We start from the raw sequence: 19502 nt of genomic DNA on the forward strand, positions 1-19502 counted from the left end.
CATTCATCTTGCGAGCTTGGTGCACGTGTTTCAGTTCACTGGCTAGGTGGTGATGGTCGGAGATACATCGAGCTCTATGGTGTAGAGTTTTGATGAGGGAATTCTTCTGGGATGGATGGTGGTGGGAGTCAGGTTTTAGGTCTGCATCAGTATGGGTTACTTTCCTGTAGACAGAGTAGCCCCTTGAGCCATCTGGTCTCTTTTCGATTAGAACATGGTAGCTTGCCATCCTTTTCTACCTCCATGGTGAATTTGATGGCTGGGTGTATGGAATTGATGTGGTTGAATTGTTTCAGAGCTGGTCGGCCATGTGACCAGATGACGAACGTGTCATCTACGTACCTCTTCCACAAAGATGCACGTAGAGTGGATGCCTGGATGGCATTTATCTCAAAATTTTCCATGAAAACATTGGCTACAACCAGAGATAACTGGCTGTGATGTTTCCATCTTGTCACCTTCCGATGTTAAGTTTTATTTGACTAAAAATGGGACAATTCCAGTTTTCGCTGTCGCACCCAAAAGCTGTTAATTTCTCCAGGGCTCATGCGCCTACCCTTCTCCTGATTCTCCGATTTTACATGAACATAACCGTCTCCGCTTGAAGTTGGGCATGCGACAAGTACAACAAGTTGTTAATTTCCCACATTAACATAACCCACTTCGTTGGGCGCACTGCAAGTGCGGTGTTGCTGGCCCTAGGGCACTTGTAGCCCGCCTCCTTCGTTATGACACTTGGGCTACGCTCAGCTCAAACCTTTAAAGACAGCTTGCCTTTGGGAGCTTCACCCCTTATTTCCGCCTGAAAACGGTCGCTTGTGTCGCGATCGAAACGTCGTGTTTTTTTTGTTTATTTTTTTAAAGTAAATTTTTAAAAGACCCAAAGAATAAGTCGGGGCAACCAAATGTTCAGGTCCTGATGCTCATGGATAAAACTGACAGTGAAAATTACCCATGTGTAGGTGAAACTGATGACATTCAAGCCAAACAAACTTCCATACCAAGGTCGTGGTAAGTGCTCATTATAGAATGTAAAAGTTGCCAGTAACAACATCATAATTAAAGTAATGTATATATCAGGGGTACCGTTTTCCACAACAATATTTTTAAATTATGTTTTCCATTCGTGACTTTTGCATTCTACAATGAGCATTATCACGACAATCGTTTTTCAGCAATGGATGTAGAACTACATTCCTGTTATTTACAACATTAATCTGACACTACCGCATATGCACAGCCCTGAAAGAGGATGTGCCCTTGTATTAAAATCATCATGAAGTAGCGTCTTCCAGATCTGGTCACTTCGGCTTGAGACTTGCTGGGAGAATGTGACTGGCCCCTTTTGCACTGAACAATATTGCATACGGCCTATTTCTAAAGTAATGCGGGTAACTGCATTGGACAAAAGGAGAAACAACATTCAGATGGCGATGTGTGCTGGAGGTAGTCGGTGCACTGATAAGGATGGAGGGGCGCCGATTTGATGGAGTTCTTCGAGCGGGAATTGACAATGTCACGCCAGAGTGGGATCCACGTTACAGGGCCCCGAGAGAGATTCATGTTCAAGGGCCACGCAACACAACGGGGCATTCACGTTCCTGGGCCCCCCGGAAACGCGCAATTCACGTTGCAGAGCTCGGAAGAGAAATTCCGGTTCCAGGGCCCGGACAGAGAAGAATTCACGTGCCCGGGCCCGCAGACAACAGCGAATTCACATTGCAGGGCCCCGGCTCACGTGACCGAGGGGGGGTGGGTGAGCGCGTGAGCGAAAGAGGGTGAGTGAGAGTAAGAGAGAGAGTGAGTGTGTGGGTGAGTGAGGGTAAATGAGTGTGAGTAAGTGTGAGTGAGTGTGAGGGTGAGTGAGAGAGGGTGAGTGTGAGAGGATGAGTGTGAGCGTGAGAGAGGGTGAGTGAGAGAGGGTGAGTGTGTGAGTGTAAAGAGGGGTGAGCGAGGACGCGATAAGGTGAGCTAGGTTGGTAAGGGGAGTGAGAGAGATTTCGGCTGAGTGAATCCCCCCGGGCAGGAGGAGGGAGGGTGGAGGCGATGGAGCGACGCATCGAGTGCATCCTCTTCAGCGAGTTCCATCCCACGGCAGGGCCCAAGATCACGTTCCAGGCAGGGTCTCGCTGGGGCCTCCGTCTCGGCCTCTTCACACCGCAGCTATCGTGCACCACCACCACCACGCTACACCCACCCGGCTCTCTCTGAACAAAGTGGCGCCGCACGAGAGGCGAACAAACACGAGGGCGGGGACTCTGGGAGAGAACTCGCGGCCTCGTCGCTTGCCGCAGCGGCAGCGAGGCCTCGTGCAGCAGTAGCTCTGCAGCAGCAGCAGTACGACACCTCGTGCAGCAGCGAGGCCTCGTGCAGCTGCTGCTGCACGACGCTTCGTGCAGCTGCTGCTGCCCGAGGCGTCGTACTGCTGCAGCGAGTGGAGGCGGAAAGTCCGAGGCGAGGTGACGAGAGAGGCGGGCAGGGGGGGGGGGTGCACCTTGCGGTCAGGGCGTTAGGATAAGGGGCCGGCCATAAATGACGTCACGCACCTAGGGGGGGGGGTCAGACATTTGTGACGATGTGTGACAAGGGGGAGGGGGTGGTTTGAGAAATGTGACGTCACATCAACATTCGCAACTTTAAATAAATATAGACAACACGTTCTACTTAATTAAATAAGACTTTTTTTAAATAAATGTTTTCTCCTACAACATCAGAGTGTAGCGCCACATTAAATACTCACTACAATGACAATAGTTTAAAGCGATTTGAAGCATGTTTTATTTTGGGGGGGGGGGCAGAGCTTTGTGACGTCATATTTGAGGGGGGGGGTCTGACTTTTTGTGACGCCGTGTGACTAGCGGGGGGGGTCCAAAATCTCGTGACGTCATTTATGGACGGGCCCCTATCAGTATTTACTAAATGGGATCTTATTTTTGTTGTTGCCAGTATCAAAGTATTAAAAAAACCAAGGATAGGTTTTCACCCTTTCTGGCAATAAAATATGTTCCTTGCACAAGAATATCTGTTTTATTACCATCAAGGGTTTTCATACTAACAATGTTTAACTTGAATACACCAATGGGGCTTTAGTGGTGTCTTGCATAGCCGCAGATGTGGGAAGCGCCGCTTCTTAGCTTGTTTGGACCGTTGATTGTACAATGTTTGGAGTTTCTGGTTGCACAACATGCATTGTAGACAAAAGTGTTCATTTCAAGGTCCCCCTTGAAGGCATTCGTGCACGAAAGGGCTGAAGGCAGTGCCGGGCTCGCCTGTTACAAACAACACGAACTATACTATTCACTCCAACATCCCCCATCAATAAAATGTGCAAACGTTTACAGCACTGATCAACGCGATCATAATACAATTTGTCTGCGTTGAAGACTTACACGCGTCAACGGATACGTGACAGATTAAACACGTGCTGTACTGTTTTAATAATTGATACGCAGTTGATCATAAGCAGTTCCTGTGATAAATATTTCAATAACTAGATCTGCCGATTTTGTCTTAACATATTTTTATTATGTCCACTTAATGGTTCGTTAAGGGTGAAATTTGAATAATTGTATCTGTGGTATGTGGATTTGGTTTGCTATAGAGAATAGCGTAAAACGCCTTAATTGTTGGAACAGATTTGTGCGGTATTTAGACGCTGTATAAATCTAAATTAATATTTGTGATTATCCAGCACTAACTAAAGCATTAATTTCTGAATTCAAATGAAATCACATTCGTGTGACATTAAATTACAAATAAAGTTGTCCATACAATGCAGCCGTGGACAGTAAACTGATTATTCTACACATGACGCTCGGATTTCAGTATTTAAAGAGTCTTGGTTCCAAAGAAAACTTGAGTTTAGATATGATTAGAGGAACAGATTGGATGGAGAGGGATTGAAGGTGGCTGTTGTCATTATAAATGCCTTCCTACCTAATTTTGTGAAAGCCTTTGTGGGAAATTATTGCATCTTTGCGGTGTTTGTGGTGTGTTCCAAGGCCATAATTATAATATATATTCAAATATGCTCAAAATGCCCCCCCCCAATATATCGCTATAAAATAGATTTCTGTTTATATGATTGTGGTTATAGTTGTACTTTATTAATCCCTAATCTCTGCCATTACATACAATGAAACAAGAAATGGTAAGAAAGTAAAAACGGAGCAATGCAATACAATATACACTATTAGACATTATTGTAAGCAAAAAATCAATCCCATGTGTTGGTGAATTTTTAAATATTTTAGGCAGGAAATTCGTTTTCAAATTTAGATTTTTTTTCTGGGGGGAGACCCCCGGACCTCCTGGATGATTTGCCCCCCCCCCACCCTCCCCCCCCAATGTTGACTCCATGGCTACAGCCTTGGTGTGTTCGTATATTCCGTTCTGATTTACAGCGCATGAGTGTTGATGCATCATCCTTGGTGCGTTTTGACCTGCAGGTTCCAGAGGATTACATCTCAAAGGAGTTCTTTGATACCATTCAAGTTTACATCATCACCAAACCTGAACTACAAAATAAACTTATTACAGTGTAAGACAAAACACATTTTTTCATTTGTTGTAAGTTCTATTGTTTATTAATTCGTTTATCATTCGTGCAGCAGAGAACCTTAAGGTAAATATGGAGCACATTTGTCTTACCAGTGATAGAAAATTTGCCATTTTAATGTTTGATACATCACTAGAACAGTGGCAAAAGTATAATATTATTAAGTGTTACATTTCAATCATGCTTTTAAACATTGTTCAGCTTCAGAAATGTAACCATTAATTCATTTAAAATGTACAGTGCTTAAGGAATACGTATTTATCATTGGGTGAGGTTAATTGGCAACATGCTGGATATCTAAGCCAGTGGTTAGAAAGTATCTGCTCTTGAATAGAACCTGATATAAAAGGGTTATTGCTAAGACAGTGGTCCGTTGTTACTTGATTCTACAAATAACAGACATTATCTGGCCAGGAAGACCCTGACACTGAGATGATACTGGGCACGACCATTGTCCTATTTAGCTTTTGTGCCTGTTTCTTTAAAGATTATGACGTTTGGTTTCGCCCCAAAATTGTACCCTTCTGACCTATTTCTGTGACTACTAGGTGATTGCATAAATGATTACAACTCAGGTTTTCGGGTGTTTCTTTTTGCCTGCAGGACGGCTCTTGGAAAGAAGGTGATTGGCTGCCCGGTGTGCATCGAGAACAAGAAGTATTCTCGCAACGCGCTGCTCTTTAACATGGCCTTGGTGTGCGATGCGGCTGCCAAGACCTGTTCTCTGGAGCCTATCGTTAAGAAGCTCTCCACCTACCTCAAGACATTGGAGGTGCCTGCCTTTTCTTACACCTTAACCAGAACTCTGCAACCTTATAACTTACTTCCATCAGTCTTGGTTGCTTGGTGTAATTGTTGAACAAGCCATGCTTCTGCAGTGGTGACCAATGAATCATTAAAACAAACCATTGCTTGGTCCCACCAAAATGATGCTGACTCGGAGGTATTAATTTTACCCACCTTTGAGATCTGATAAGACTGAGCTAATGATGACCAGAATTGGAACTTGTGATTTTACAATTTCACACTTGATTTATTTAACTCTTTTGGCCATTACCTTTCTCACACTTTAATTACAGAAGTCAATATATCAACGTAAACTCTCGCCAAGGGTAATGTCTCCTATTGTTCTGTGCGCCATGCCTTCCTCCTCTGACCCCAATCTGTCTTTCACCTGCCTCTATCTAACAAAGTGTCCCTCTCGCTCTCCGAGTACAGCAGGAGAATGGATTCATCTCCAACGAAGAGAGTAAGCAGAGGCTGCCGCGCATCATGGCCGAGCTGTTGTCGGAGCTCAATTCGTCCGGGAGATGCTCCATTCCTGTCGGTGAGCGGAACGGTCTGCGAGTTCCTCTAGGTCAGGGGTCGGCAACCGAAATAACAAGAAGAGCCATTTTGTTTCGAATTCGGTTTAAAAAAAAACATTTACAGTCGTAATACATGGTGAATACGAGACGGCGGTCCTTAATAAATAACGTCATGAAGCGGGAGTCCTCAAAAGAGCCGCGCGTGGCACCAGAGCTACAGGTTGCCTGACCCCTGGTCTAGGTCAGCGTACGACGTTTCGGTACCTGCCTACATGCTTGGTGTTTCCGAGTTATATGATTGTTTCCGATTGATTTTACTGCAGGAAAAAAAACAAATATCTATTTGGGCCACCACAATTATTGCATTACTTTGAGCCTATGTTAGTCCAGTGCTGGAGAAAATGTTTTACTTGAATTGCAGTGTATTATTGATTAGTCTGAACTAACTGCCCTTGATGTCTTTTTCATCTGTTCTATTATTCAAGGACTGTCAATCAACCTTCATACTCAGCATCACCGACCAACTTGACTGACCTTACTTCAGCATTAGTTCCTGGCTAAACTGTCTGCCCTCACATAAGTTACCGAACAGCTCCACAAACATATTTGTAACTAGCTTCATTACCCGGCTTCGCCCAAGACTTGGATTTTTGTCTTGGATTAATACACGGTCTACGCGGAGGGTGGGGGGGGGATGCGTGACGTCAGCAGGCACACTGCGTGACGCTGCCGCATGCGGGTGACTTCACAGACGTGACGTCACCGCTCACTTCCAGTGCAAAATATATCCATTATTGCACCCCCCACCCAAAATACAAAGTCTATTTTTTGACTTTTTGCATTGTGTACAGTCTGGAAGCTGCCCACATGCCAAATTTCAAGTTTGTTGCATGTTGGGAAGTATGCTAAACATTTCGAACAGACACACATATTCACAAATATCCCTTTTTTATATACATAGATGAGCATTGTAAATAACTTTTGACCAAATTAGCCGGAATACGTTCAACCTCATCAGATCTGGAAGCTAATCAAGATTGAGCCTGGAATGTTGGCACTAAATTTACTCATAATTGACACATGTGAACGTACAAACCGCGTTGTGAATTTGTCCTTGTTTACATATCACGTCTGATGGACGACCAACACGTACGCATTATAGGCTTTGGGACTACACTGGGCAGCAGACAGCAGTGCAGCAATATACATTGTCATGCTCCATGTCTCACTAACCCACATCGAACAGCGCACTGAAGTATGAAAAATTAACCCCCATGACCCATGTGGCATGGGGAAGGCCCTAATATAGCCGTGGATTGGCTCAAGGGCTGTACATGTACGTATGCACATTGGGGATCGTCGTCTTGGCCGTTGCTCGGGCGCTGTGCAGACGAGTCCAACACGATCCACGTGAAGGTGGTCCCACAGCGACGTGCCCCGGCCGTGGTGCAGGAGTACGACGTCCCCGTGTTCACGGAGCCCCGCGATGCTCGCGACTTCAGCCAGTGGGACCTCACCACCCAGCAGGTGAGGGCATCACCTTGTCCACAATGCAGCGTTCGGTCAGGGAGACCTCGCCATCGAACAAAGATGGTCACTGCATTGTGCGCTGTCGGATGTGCTTCTGTAGCCGTCTGGAACACTCTTCCTTCTTATGTTAGGAAGCCCACATGAGCTATGCACTTTTAAATCATCACCTAGATTGAAAACCCATTTCTTTAGAACACTGGTTTTTTTGTTTAGTTTGTTGTCTTTCCACTGCACCTCCGATTAACAGGGTCGGCTACGTACGGTGCAAAATAAGTTCTACACACGTACAACATATGTACACTACCCAGCAGTGTGCAGCCAGTAAGACCTCAAGCCTGCGGCTCCGCTTCTTTCGTGGGGAAAGGAATTGATCAGCAGCGTTTCTATATTCATGTCATGGTTGGTGAAACATTGGATGGCTTCAGGATAGGGTTCTTAAACTATAATCGGTAAATTGGAAACCGTTTTCAGAATCGATCACCGGTTCCAAAGTCAGGAACCAGTAATTGTTATCCAGTATAATTTTAGTGATGAATGCAGATTAATGCACGCGAATGTACAAACCACGAAGTACATTTGCCCTCGTTTCTCAGTTAAACGGTAAAGGCGCAACCCAGCAATTGCTAATTTGCTTGCCCGCACCACTACTTGGAAGTAGTCCTCTACTTACGATGGAGATGCGTTACGACGACCCCCACATCAGAAGTCAAAAACATCATAAGTCGAAGATGGCCTAGCCTACCCAGGAGTCTTAAAGAATGGTGATAATTTAGCAAAACAGAGCAATTTACAGTACCATACTGTATGAACTATATACTGTATGTATTTATTAATTACAATACTGTATTGCACAGTAAAATGTAAAGTAAAAAAAGGTAAATTCTTAGCCTACCTATATGAACTGCAATTTAATAGAAAGTTTTTTTCAGGAAACAATCCTATCTGCTATAAAAACTTTTAACATGCATTGAACGTATCGTGGTAAACCTAAAATGAAATCGCTAAAGCTACGTATCATACATGCATTGAACGTATCGTAACGTATCATTCTACTGTACTTGCCAAGATTCGTACCTTGTACGCTGCTGCGTTTGCCTGCCGCGCGAAATTAAAAATATTTTACAGTTTTGTCGTATCGCTATCGCCATCTTAAGATGGAAATATCGTAAGTCGGACCATCGTAACTCGGGGACTATCTGTAGTTGGTGTACCGACGCTACCCTATGGTACGTGACCTGCTGGTAGACTGGCCGGTGTTCCCTTTTATACTGCCGGATGGGAACAGAGGAGCGGGGATTTGAGCATCTTTACCCATTGTTTCAACTGGTCCATGGTTTGAGATTGGTGAATGCAGTCGCACTGTGGGCTATCCTTAATTGTAGCCAGTAGCTGGGCCAGCCCCCTGCTTACCTTCCACGTCGGGGGGAGATTTTACTCTCATTACAAATGGTGAAGCCACACTGTGCTCGTAGCAGCCACGCACGCATGCTGCCATGCGTATGTCGTGAAATGCTGCACAGTGTGAGCGTAAAGGATGGTGTCGTGGGGTGTGTACGCTCTGTGGACACCGAGGCGTGGATATGTCTGTTGTTCACTGTGCGCCCTACGGCCGCGCAGATTGTGCCGTATATGGACGGGTTCCGGCAGGTGCGAAGGATCGCCGACGAGGCTGATGTGGAGCTCAACCTCGTGCGCATTGCCGTACAAAACCTGCTGTGAGTGCCTCGAGTCTGTGCTCCTCACCAGTAAACCCTGAGAAGAACACTACTCCCATCCCTGAGCGAGAATACCGTGAAAATGTTGTCCCTTCGCAAAAAATAAATATATCTGCACTGATACAATAACTGTGTTCGCACCAATGAATCGTACAGTGTGTTCTCCCAAATTTTCTTCTGTTTGTAATAATTAACCCTGTCTCTGATACTGTGCGTAGTACATTCGGTACTAAATTATGTACAACTGTCTTACAGGTACTATGATGTAGTCACCATTGTTCCTATATTCCAGGTAAGATTTACTGCACAACTACTGAACACCCTCTCTGTTTCCAAACAAAATACTTGTTTAGGCATGTATCTATTTATCGAATAAAATGTTGTTTTTTAATGTATATGGCAATCCATGCGGAGATTATTTATTATTTGTGAAAAAAAATTGCAAGGCAAGTGAGATGCTTGTGTGTGTTTGTGCGTGTGCATAGTATTCCAATGTGTACTGCCCAACGCCTGGGCTGCAGCAGCTGACCGATGACAAGGCTCTACAGGAGGAGTGTCTCGCCTACATCACCAAGCCAGGTACGCTTCGTGTCCGCGTGGGCAACAGCGTTATGTGTACACGCGTGCGTCACTGTGTAGCCTCATGTACCCGTGTTTCAATTGAGCATCTGTTAAGACGTAACGCTTGGATATTTCCTGTGCCCTTCTGCCGCTGAACCTTTGGAATTCCATCCTGTCTTGGTGCACTTGGCATGCATCAAGCACCTCGGATTAGCCTGGTTGGCTATGTGCGGCGCGAAATAAGTTCTACGTACATACCACCACTTAGTAATGACTAGTGTCACAAAAATCTGCATATTCCAAGAATGGAATATTTGCAGACTACTGTCTTTTTTTATCTGACAGAAGTAAACATTTAGCAAACAGTGCTTTTACATAGGTACAGTGAGGGAAAACAGTATTTGATCCCCTGCTGATTTTGTACGTTTGCCCACTGACAAAGAAATGATCATGTTCTTAGTTCTTTCGGTAAAGTCACGTTGAAGGGAAACAATAAAATAATAAAATATATATAACAATAAAAATTCTCACGACGTTTCGACCATAACACAAACGGTCGTCATCAGGTGTGTCGGTTTGCATAAATGTATTTATTTTTAAACGGTGTATTTATTTATAAAAACCGTTAGTGCCACGCGCAGCGATTTGGCAGTTTATTTAGAAGGACTAGTCCATCTATGTTCTGAAAAGAGGAGGGGGGAGACAAAAAATTAATGTACGCTGTCTGAAAGCCACTGTAAGCGTGAACAATCAATTAAGACCTGAAATGGTTTATCAAATCTTTCCAATGATTGCTAAGCCAGAATCCATCTTCTCGGTTGAAATTGTCTCTGTGCTTGTATATGTGGATAGCTCATGAACGAATCTCTCATGGTAGCCAGATGGCTTACAAATAACCTCTGTCTTGGAAAAGTTAATGTCATGTGAGCCTACTGAATTATAACAATGATCTGCCACGGCCGAGGTGTTGGTCCTACCGTGTTTAAGGTCTGCTTTGTGTTCACGAATGCGGTCCGAGACATGGCGTTTGGTTTCTCCAATGTAACTACTACCACAGAGGCAACTTAGTTTGTAGACACCAGGGTATTGTATGTCCGGAATCACATCTTTTACAGACGGAACCAGATCACGGATTTTATGTAATGTGTTGAAACGGACCTGGATCTTGTGTTTATTCAAGATTTTGGAGATCTTTTTTGTGATCCCCACAATGTAGGGTAAAGTGATGGTTTTGAAAGGCTCCTCAAGAGGGTCCTTCATGGTTTGAGTGATAGCTTTGCGGATTGTATAGTCGGAGTAACCATTAGCCTTAAGAGCTTGGTGTACGTGCTTGAGTTCACTGCCTATGTGTTCCTGGTCGGATATGCATTGGGCTCTATGATACAGAGTCTTGATGAGAGAATTCTTCTGTGATGGATGGTGGTGGGAATCCGGTTTCAGATAAGCATCCGTATGGGTAGCTTTCCTGTAGACAGAGTGGCTCATTGAACCATCAGGTCTCTTTTTAATTAGGACATCCAAAAAAGGTAGCTTGCCATCTTTTTCGACTTCCATGGTAAATCTGATGGCTACCTTTTTTAGATGTCCTAATTAAAAAGAGACCTGATGGTTCCGTCTGTAAAAGATGTGATTCCGGACATACAATACCCTGGTGTCTACAAACTAAGTTGCCTCTGTGGTAGTAGTTACATTGGAGAAACCAAACGCCATGTCTCGGACCGCATTCGTGAACACAAAGCAGACCTTAAACACGGTAGGACCAACACCTCGGCCGTGGCAGATCATTGTTATAATTCAGTAGGCTCACATGACATTGACTTTTCCACGACAGAGGTTCTTTGTAAGCCATCTGGCTACCATGAGAGATTCGTTCATGAGGCTATCCACATATACGAGCACAGAGACAATTTCAACCGAGAAGATGGATTCTGGCTTAGCAATCATTGGAAAGATTTGATAAACCATTTCAGGTCTTAATTGATTGTTCACGCTTACAGTGGCTTTCAGACAGCGTACATTAATTTTTCGTCTCCCCCCTCCTCTTTTAAGAGCATAGATGGACTAGTACTTCTAAATAAACTGCCAAATCACTGCGAGTGGCGCTAACGTTTTTTATAAATAAATACACCGTTTAAAAATAAATACATTTATGCAAACCGACACACCTGATGACGACCGTTTGTGTTATGGTCGAAACGTCGTGAGAGTTTTTATTGTTTATATATATTTTATTATTTTATTGTTTCCCTTCAACGTGACTTTACTGAAAGAACTAAGAATATGAATTACTGCAGTCACGAAAGCTTTAAATCAAAATTTGAAGAAATGATCAGTCTATAATTTTAATGGTAGGGTTATTTGAACAGTGAGAGACAGAATAACAACAAAATCCAGAAAAACGCATGCCAAAAATGTTATAAATAGATTTGCATTTTAACGAGGGAAATAAGTATTTGACCCCCTCTCAATCAGAAATATTTCTGGCTCCAGGTGTCTTTTATACAGGTAACGAGCTGAGATTAGGAGCACACTCTTAAAGAGAGTTGAGAGTGCTCCTAATCTCAGCTTGTCACCTGTATAAATGACACCTGTCCACAGAAGCAATCAATCAGATTCCAAACTCTCCTCCATGGCCAAGACCAAAGAGCTCTCCAAGGATGTCAGGGACAAGATTGTAGACCTACACAAGGCTGGAATGGGCTACAAGACCATTGCCAAGCAGCTTGGTGAGAAGGTGACAACAGTTGGTGTTATTATTCGCAAATGGAAGAAACACAAATGAACTTGTCAATCTCCCTCGGCCTGGGGCTCCATGCAAGATCTCACCTCGTGGAGTTGCAATGATCATGAGAACGGTGAGGAATCAGCCCAGAACTACACGGGAGGATCTTGCCAATGATCTCAAGGCAGCTGGGACCAGAGTCACCAAGAAAACAATTGGTAACACACTACGCCGTGAAGGACTGAAATTCTGCAGCGCCCGCAAGGTCCCCCTGCTCAAGAAAGCACATATACATGCCCGTCTGAAGTTTGCCAATGAACATCTGAATGATTCAGAGGACAACTGGGTGACAGTGTTGTGGTCAGATGAGACCAAAATGGAGCTCTTTGGCATCAACTCAACTCGCCATGTTTGGAGGAGGAATGCTGCCTATGACCCCAAGAACACCATCCCCACCGTCAAACATGGAGGTGGAAACATGCATGCTTTTGGGGGTGTTTTTTCTGCTAAGGGGACAGGACAACTTCACCGCATCAAAGGGACGATGAACGGGGCCATGTACCGTCAAATCTTGGGTGAGAACCTCCTTCCCTCAGCCAGGGCATTGAAAATGGGTCGTGGATGGGTATTACAGCATGACAATGACCCAAAACACACGGCCAAGGAAACAAAGGAGTGGCTCAAGAAGAAGCACATTAAGGTCCTGGAGTGGCCTAGCCAGTCTCCAGACCTTAATCCCATAGAAAATCTGTGGAGGAAGCTGAAGGTTCGAGTTGCCAAACGTCAGCCTCGAAACCTTAATGACTTGGAGAAGATCTGCAAAGAGGAGTGGGACAAAATCCCTCCTGAGTTGTGTGCAAACCTGGTGGCCAACTACAAGAAACGTCTGACCTCTGTGATTGCCAACAAGGCTTTTACCACCAAGTACTAAGTCATGTTTTGCAGAGGGGTCAAATACTTATTTCCCTCATTAAAATGCAAATCAATTTATAAAATTTTTGACTTGCGTTTTTCTGGATTTTGTTGTTATTCTGTCTCTCACTGTTCAAATAAACCTACCATTAAAATTATAGACTGATAATTTCTTTGTCAGTGGGCAAACGTACAAAATCAGCAGGGGATCAAATACTTTTTTCCCTCACTGTATACGCAGGATTACCAACACAAACACAATGTGGTCACACACAAGAGCACATAACTCTACAGAAGTGCACACACATAGGATAGAGTTGTCTGTGACCACATTGTGTTTGCGTGTTGGTAATGCTTTATGTTAAAGCACTCCTATATATTTACTTCTGTCAGATTTAAAAGAGACATGGGTAGTCTGCAAATATTACATTGGTATATGCAGATTTTGTGGCATAAAGATTTCACAGATACAAGTAAGATTTGGAAAAATACCACCACAAGAACTCAGGCAGGAGAATCTGTATCAGTTATATAAGTACAATATTTTTACAAAAATACAAAATGCCCAAGTAGCTTTTGTTTCGCCTGAATATTGGGGTAGTTTTCATTCATGTTTTCCTGTGTCTTTGTGTGCTGGTGTATGTTAATGTGTATATTGTGCTCGTGTCTGTTGTGTTTGTGGGGGCTGGGCTGCGCACAGGTCACAAGCGCGTGTCCCTGCGGGAGGCATTCCTTCTCTACTCAGGCCTGAGTCCTGGGACCACGGTCCGTGACCTGTGCCTGCGACACTCGCCACTCATGCAGCACGTGGACGAGAGGTGAGAGAGACCCCAGGGGCCCAGGTGCTTTTAGTTGCTTCTTTGTGCTCCCACATCTATTGGCCTCGCCTTCACCAAACTGCACTGACCGGCATGGGGAATAATGGTCAAATAAGCTCTATGACCCACACGGCATGGGGAGGCCTTCACTCAGGCCTGTGTATGACGGTGTTTACAGACGCTTGTACAAAAGCACGTATATAATCTGTGCGTGACTGCGTGCAGGAAGCTGGTGCAGTTTGGAGTGATGCGGGGCATGATCCGCCGCTTGCACCGCTTCCCGCTGAAGCTCACGGGGGAGGGAAGAGGAGGGGACGAGGGGAGGGAGGGGAAGGGGAACGAGGGGAGGACAGGCGAAGGGAGGGTCCGATCCTCGCGCTGGTTCTCCGGCTGCCACAGTCAGGACCACATCAGTTGCCACAAAGGTGTGACACTTACACACAATGAGACTGCTGTGCAAATTCACACACATGCATTAACTAACAGGCAAATTATACGCATTAATTCGCATCTTCGAAATATGTGATGATTACGGTATCAAAAATGTTGGAAAAAATTACTGGAAACTTTTAACGGTTTTCAATGCTGCCGAAAGGATGAATAGACATCCATAATCCACATTATTGTGCATCAGGGGAGCACGAATAATAACAATGGTTTGTGCTTGAAGATGCAATACTAAATTAATCATAACGTGTGTAAATACAAAATAAGGTGGTTGTATACGAGTGAAAACAAACAACGTATTGGCTTAACACGACAGGTGGGATGAGTCATTTTGCAAGCTTCTCAGCTGTGACCTCATTCCCACTTCGACCTGCAAGCGCAAAGCATATAGGGTGAATGGCTCATCACTATCCCCGTGTTGCTTCTATTTACATGGTAATTGTTCTCTTGAATTTAGAAATTGCACTCATCCAAATACCATTACACGTATGCACGGCCTCCCATTCACATTCTGCATGTCTCTTCATGCAAACGATTGCTCATCATGCCGTTCAGTTTATTTTCCCTACGTCAAAGTTATGGAACACATTAGCTGAATTCGTTTTCCTTTAAACTTACCGGGTGCAGCTGTTTAAAATAAACCTAGTTATCTTAACACTCTTTCTGCTGCTTGAAAGTCAATGGGCTAAACGCACCTTTTGATAAAATGGCCAAAGCACATCATGTTGAAGGTTTTCTCTTCTGTTAATGGAGTCATGGGAATGTTGAGCAATAAAAAAAACATACGAAAAGCAACATACATAAATCAACATGTGTACTTTAACCAAACTTCCAAGAAGTCTATAGTCCCTGCAATAGCAGTCGTAAAAAAATATTTTTACACGGAAAAATAGGATCATTACAGAGTTAAGCATTTTTTTAAGTAAGTAGTTAAACGCAGCCTCTTCGAGCTCCAAAATACCATAAACATTTCGTTTGCATTCCCACCGAACTTGTGTTCAAGTGAATCATCTCTGTTGTCTGTGCGAGTGCAGGTTTAAGCTACCGGGAATTGGAAGACATTATCGACAGTGACCCAAATATACTGGTGTGTTGGAAATAACAGCACACCAACAACCATAGGCGGTCTTGTACTTACGCTGTTAACAATTGTTTTGATGACTGTTAATTATATATTAGAGTTGCACATTATTTATTATGGGATAATGTTAATGTTTTCTTTTCATATGTAATACAAGGTATGTGTAATAAAGATCATTGTGGGTTTTTTGTTTAAGTATGACAAAGTCTTTAAAATGTAAAAAATATTTTACATGACACTGGTTCAGGCCTCGAAGGAATTGTTGGACTTTACGTGTCGCTAAATAAAGGAAGTTACATCGGAAGAACCTGTCTTTTTTTAAGACATCTGTCCAGTCTCTTTGGGCCGCTTACAATGTAAATGTACATGTTGGGCATGTTTTAGTTGCGTTACAAATGCTGTATTCCGCATGTTTTGGAAACAATGTACAGTACCTTATTCGGTTGAGTGACATGCTATAGAATATTTCTGCCCCAACAGACTCAAATTGCCAGATCAATGTTCTTTATTGATTACATTTGCAGAATTCAGCATTGTTTCTTTTGACGTGAACTCGCTTGGACCACGGTGTTTACAGTTCAGTTTGTGTTTATGATATTGCGCTTGATTATATAACTATCTTGTTTCTGATGCCAATATTGTGATCATTTCTAAGTAAACCTTTGAAAGCCCACATGCTGCTTGGAACCAATCTGGCTATTAAGTTGCATAAAGCATGTGTTTGTTCTTCACCTGTGTAGGATCATGAAGCACATCAATATTTAGTCTGATCATAGTTCGCCATGTTGGACAATGCGGGTTGGTTAAGTTTGAAGATGCTCGAGAACAGTTAAGATTTCACTCGGCACTGGCTTTATCCAGCAATGGCCATAACACATGCCATGTATTCCTATTTATATTTTAAGTGCAGTTAGTATTATTTCATCCTGCCGCTGGTTGGAGACTCATGATTCGTTGTTGACTTGTAAATGTGAATGTTTAACTGAAATGTAAATCTCTTTCACAATGTGTTGGACATATTTGCAATCTTTAATAATAAAGACCGCATACCCACGTTTATATTTCCTTCTACAATACTAATACAAAAAAGCAATGATTGTTTTTACAAATAAATTACTGGACAGGTTCCAAAAGTCAGGAACTGGTTCGTTTCTAGTGGAACTGTCGTCGTGAATGCACTGATCGGCACGTGGCGACGTTTCACCACGTGGCAATCAGTGGTGCATTTTCCCTCGTTTTGCAGTTTAAAGGGAACGGTGCTGCCCTGCAATTGCTAAGGCCACTGCTGGTGGAAGGGGCCTCCACTCGTAGGAACTCCAGAGAATGTATTTGGTGTACTCTTTCACACTGACCAGACTGTCTTGGAAGAGGTATCCACACTTTATCCTACCACACGCGATTTAAGAAATTTGCCCCATGGTTTAAACTGCCGTGTCGGGAGATGGAATTGAATCCAACAACCTCTGAATTGTAAATCCAGCGAGCCAACAATCACAGCTGTGACGACAGCTCTCTGTGCCTCCGAGTTGAAACGCATGGATTTGCAATACTGTACATTCTACGTGCAGAAAATCGATTTTGCTTAATGTGTGGTTACCAGTAATGATTGTACGTATGTTGAACTTCATTAGTACCAACTGTGCAAATCGGAGTGGGTGAAGGACAACAAATCGAACAAGAAGCAATCGTGATTCATTAGTAAATTTGACCGCAAATGTGAAACGCCCAATTTATTTATTGCACTGGTGTACCCCAGGAAAGCCCGAGTCTCATGACTCACATTCAGGAGGGTCTTGACAAGTTTTCGTAGTAAGGTGGAGGGGGGGGGATATTGTTATTTTCAATTCCAAGTGTGTAATTTGAGTTATTTTTCGTGGCAAATTTGGACCGTGACGCCGGAACGACAATGGTATATTATTGTGCACGAATTCACGGGATCTTTAACGTCCAGTGAAAGGGGCCGGCGCGTATATTTACGGTTAATTCAACTCCGCGGTAGTAATAACCCTTTACAACTATCTGACCTTTTGATTGGAAAACACATTTTTATTTAAAATGAATAGAACATAAGTAAAAAAATGTTTGGGGTCTTTTGCTAAAGCCAAATATAAAAATAACATGTTATTTTTTCTATCTATTTGGCTTTACCGACAGACCCAAAGAATATGAATTCCTGCAGTCACGAAAGCTTTAAGTCAAGATTTACAAGTAAACAACTTACCAACAGCAAGAGCAGTCAAAAGACGAATCTATAACATTCCCACCGACAACACGGAACTACATGAGGCTTTAAGCCAGAGGTGAAATAATCATTGATATCACTTCGTCATTGGCGCTCGCAGCCTCCCACACTAACACAGCTGCCCTCTTGCATCTGCGCATCTTCACGACAGCCTCCAGTTCACTGTATATTTCTCAATATTAAACGCGTCTTCGTGTCGTTGTGGTGGATGTTACAGCAACTGCTATGTCCACCGCGAGGTGGTGGAGCCAGATAATGGCCTGAGGGCGAGTCTCGATGTGCTCTGGAAGGGGGAAATGCGTCATTGTATTCCCAAGATGTTTAGTGAGTACAACTGAGTCGCAGACGTCTTGAGAGCAACACTATTCAATAACTCAACACAACCTACACTTGGGTGTTGAATACTCATCTAGCCACGCTACGACAGAACTAGACACGGTTCGCTATTCCGGCCCGGACCACAAGCTGGGTCCCGGACCGCGTGGCTAGAGGCTTCTTCTTCCCGACGTGGATCTTCATCACCAGCAACACGAAGAACCCCGAGCCCCTCACGGGGCCCCTGTTATATCGGCCTGGGCCGGGGCTGGCTCCGCCCCTCGCCCCGCCCACCTAGATCTTTCGAGCTCTTTCCCGAAGGCTCCCGAGAGCTCTTTTATACCACGTGACCGCCCAGCGGCCCCCGTCCACCGGTGGCCCCCCTCCAATATAATCCGGTCACGTGTCGGCAGGTCAACCATCGTATCATGCCCCAACGTAACCCTGGCTGGCTGACACTCCCTCTCGCTCCCTCACCGGGAGCCCGCACCGCACACTGCACGTGGTGCCTCCGTGCTGACTAGCGCTCACCCAAGCCCCGCTAGGGCTGGTACTACGCCCAGTAAGCGGGCTACACGTAATGCCAACACATCCGCCGTGGCTTCGTAAGCCCGGCACCACACAGTGACACTCAGTCACTACAGATATAAGCGATATATTAATTTCATTTGAATTTATATGTAGCGCTGTATATAGGGCTATATATACTTAATGGGTCGCGCTACTTACCTGCAGTTGCAGACGAGGTCCACCAGGGGCAATACCTCGGACCGGGATAGGGGCCGCTAGATTCCCCAGCCCCGAGGCTAGGGGGGGCTGCGGGGTGTGCTGGGATGCCCCGGGACTCCCCTTGGAACTCTCTGGAAAGGAGGCGTGGCCGGGGGCGGGCACGCCTCCGGAGCTGTATAAAAGCCGGACCTCTGGACAGGTCGAGGCAGCCAGTTGAAGACTGAAGCCCAGCTAGCCAGGACCCTGGGACTCTCCTGACCCGCCGTCCTTGTAAGGGCCCCGGGTCCGAGCGGGCCAGTGGTCGGGACCTGTCCCTTGGCTGGGTCAGGCCAGAATAGCCTCCCCTACGCCACCCTTAGCCAGATGAGCCAGAGATAGCAGCCCAAGGTCGTCGCCATGGAGTCAACATTGGGGGGACCAAATCCTCCAGGGTGTCTGAGGATCCCAACCCAGAAAAATGTCGAAATTTGAAAACTAATTTCCTGCCTAAAATATTGAAAAATTCATGAACACATGGGATGGACTTTTGTTTACAATAATGTCTAATAGTGTATATTGTATTACA

At 44.5% G+C, this 19502-nt stretch overlaps 1 protein-coding gene across 4 annotated transcripts; it reads left to right on the top strand.

Annotated features, from left to right (window-relative positions):
• Positions 1–1724: 1724 nt before the first annotated feature.
• On the top strand, positions 1725–16708 carry NPRL2 (NPR2 like, GATOR1 complex subunit). 4 transcript variants are annotated; one of them, XM_032947594.2, is made up of 11 exons: positions 1725–2118; positions 4449–4540; positions 5162–5330; positions 5777–5885; positions 7256–7392; positions 9043–9110; positions 9366–9402; positions 9596–9689; positions 14006–14123; positions 14349–14548; positions 15605–16708. In XM_032947594.2, the coding sequence occupies exons 1-11, from the start codon at positions 2047–2049 to the stop codon at positions 15670–15672; spliced, it is 1164 nt and encodes a 387-aa protein (XP_032803485.1). In that variant the 5' UTR covers positions 1725–2046; the 3' UTR covers positions 15673–16708. The 4 variants fall into 4 exon arrangements, with proteins under 4 accessions (XP_032803485.1, XP_075921268.1, XP_075921267.1 ...); XM_032947593.2 differs by having other exon boundaries at positions 1727–2118; positions 9013–9110; XM_076065153.1 differs by lacking the exon at positions 15605–16708 and having other exon boundaries at positions 1726–2118; positions 9013–9110; positions 14353–14438.
• The last annotated feature ends 2794 nt before the right edge of the window (positions 16709–19502 follow it).

The sequence above is a fragment of the Petromyzon marinus genome, chromosome 6, assembly GCF_048934315.1.
Source record: "Petromyzon marinus isolate PM22_M1 ecotype Great Lakes invasive population chromosome 6, UKy_Petmar_22M1.pri1.0, whole genome shotgun sequence".
Classification (NCBI taxonomy): Eukaryota; Metazoa; Chordata; class Hyperoartia; order Petromyzontiformes; family Petromyzontidae; genus Petromyzon; species Petromyzon marinus.

Coding starts and splice junctions, on each gene's coding strand:
- NPRL2 (XM_032947593.2), top strand. CDS start 2,047: ATGGAGCGACGCATCGAGTGCATCCTCTTCAGCGAGTTCCATCCCACG. Junction 5,886..7,255: donor GAGATGCTCCATTCCTGTCG/GTGAGCGGAACG, acceptor GGCGCTGTGCAG/ACGAGTCCAACACGATCCAC. Junction 9,403..9,595: donor CCATTGTTCCTATATTCCAG/GTAAGATTTACT, acceptor GCGTGTGCATAG/TATTCCAATGTGTACTGCCC.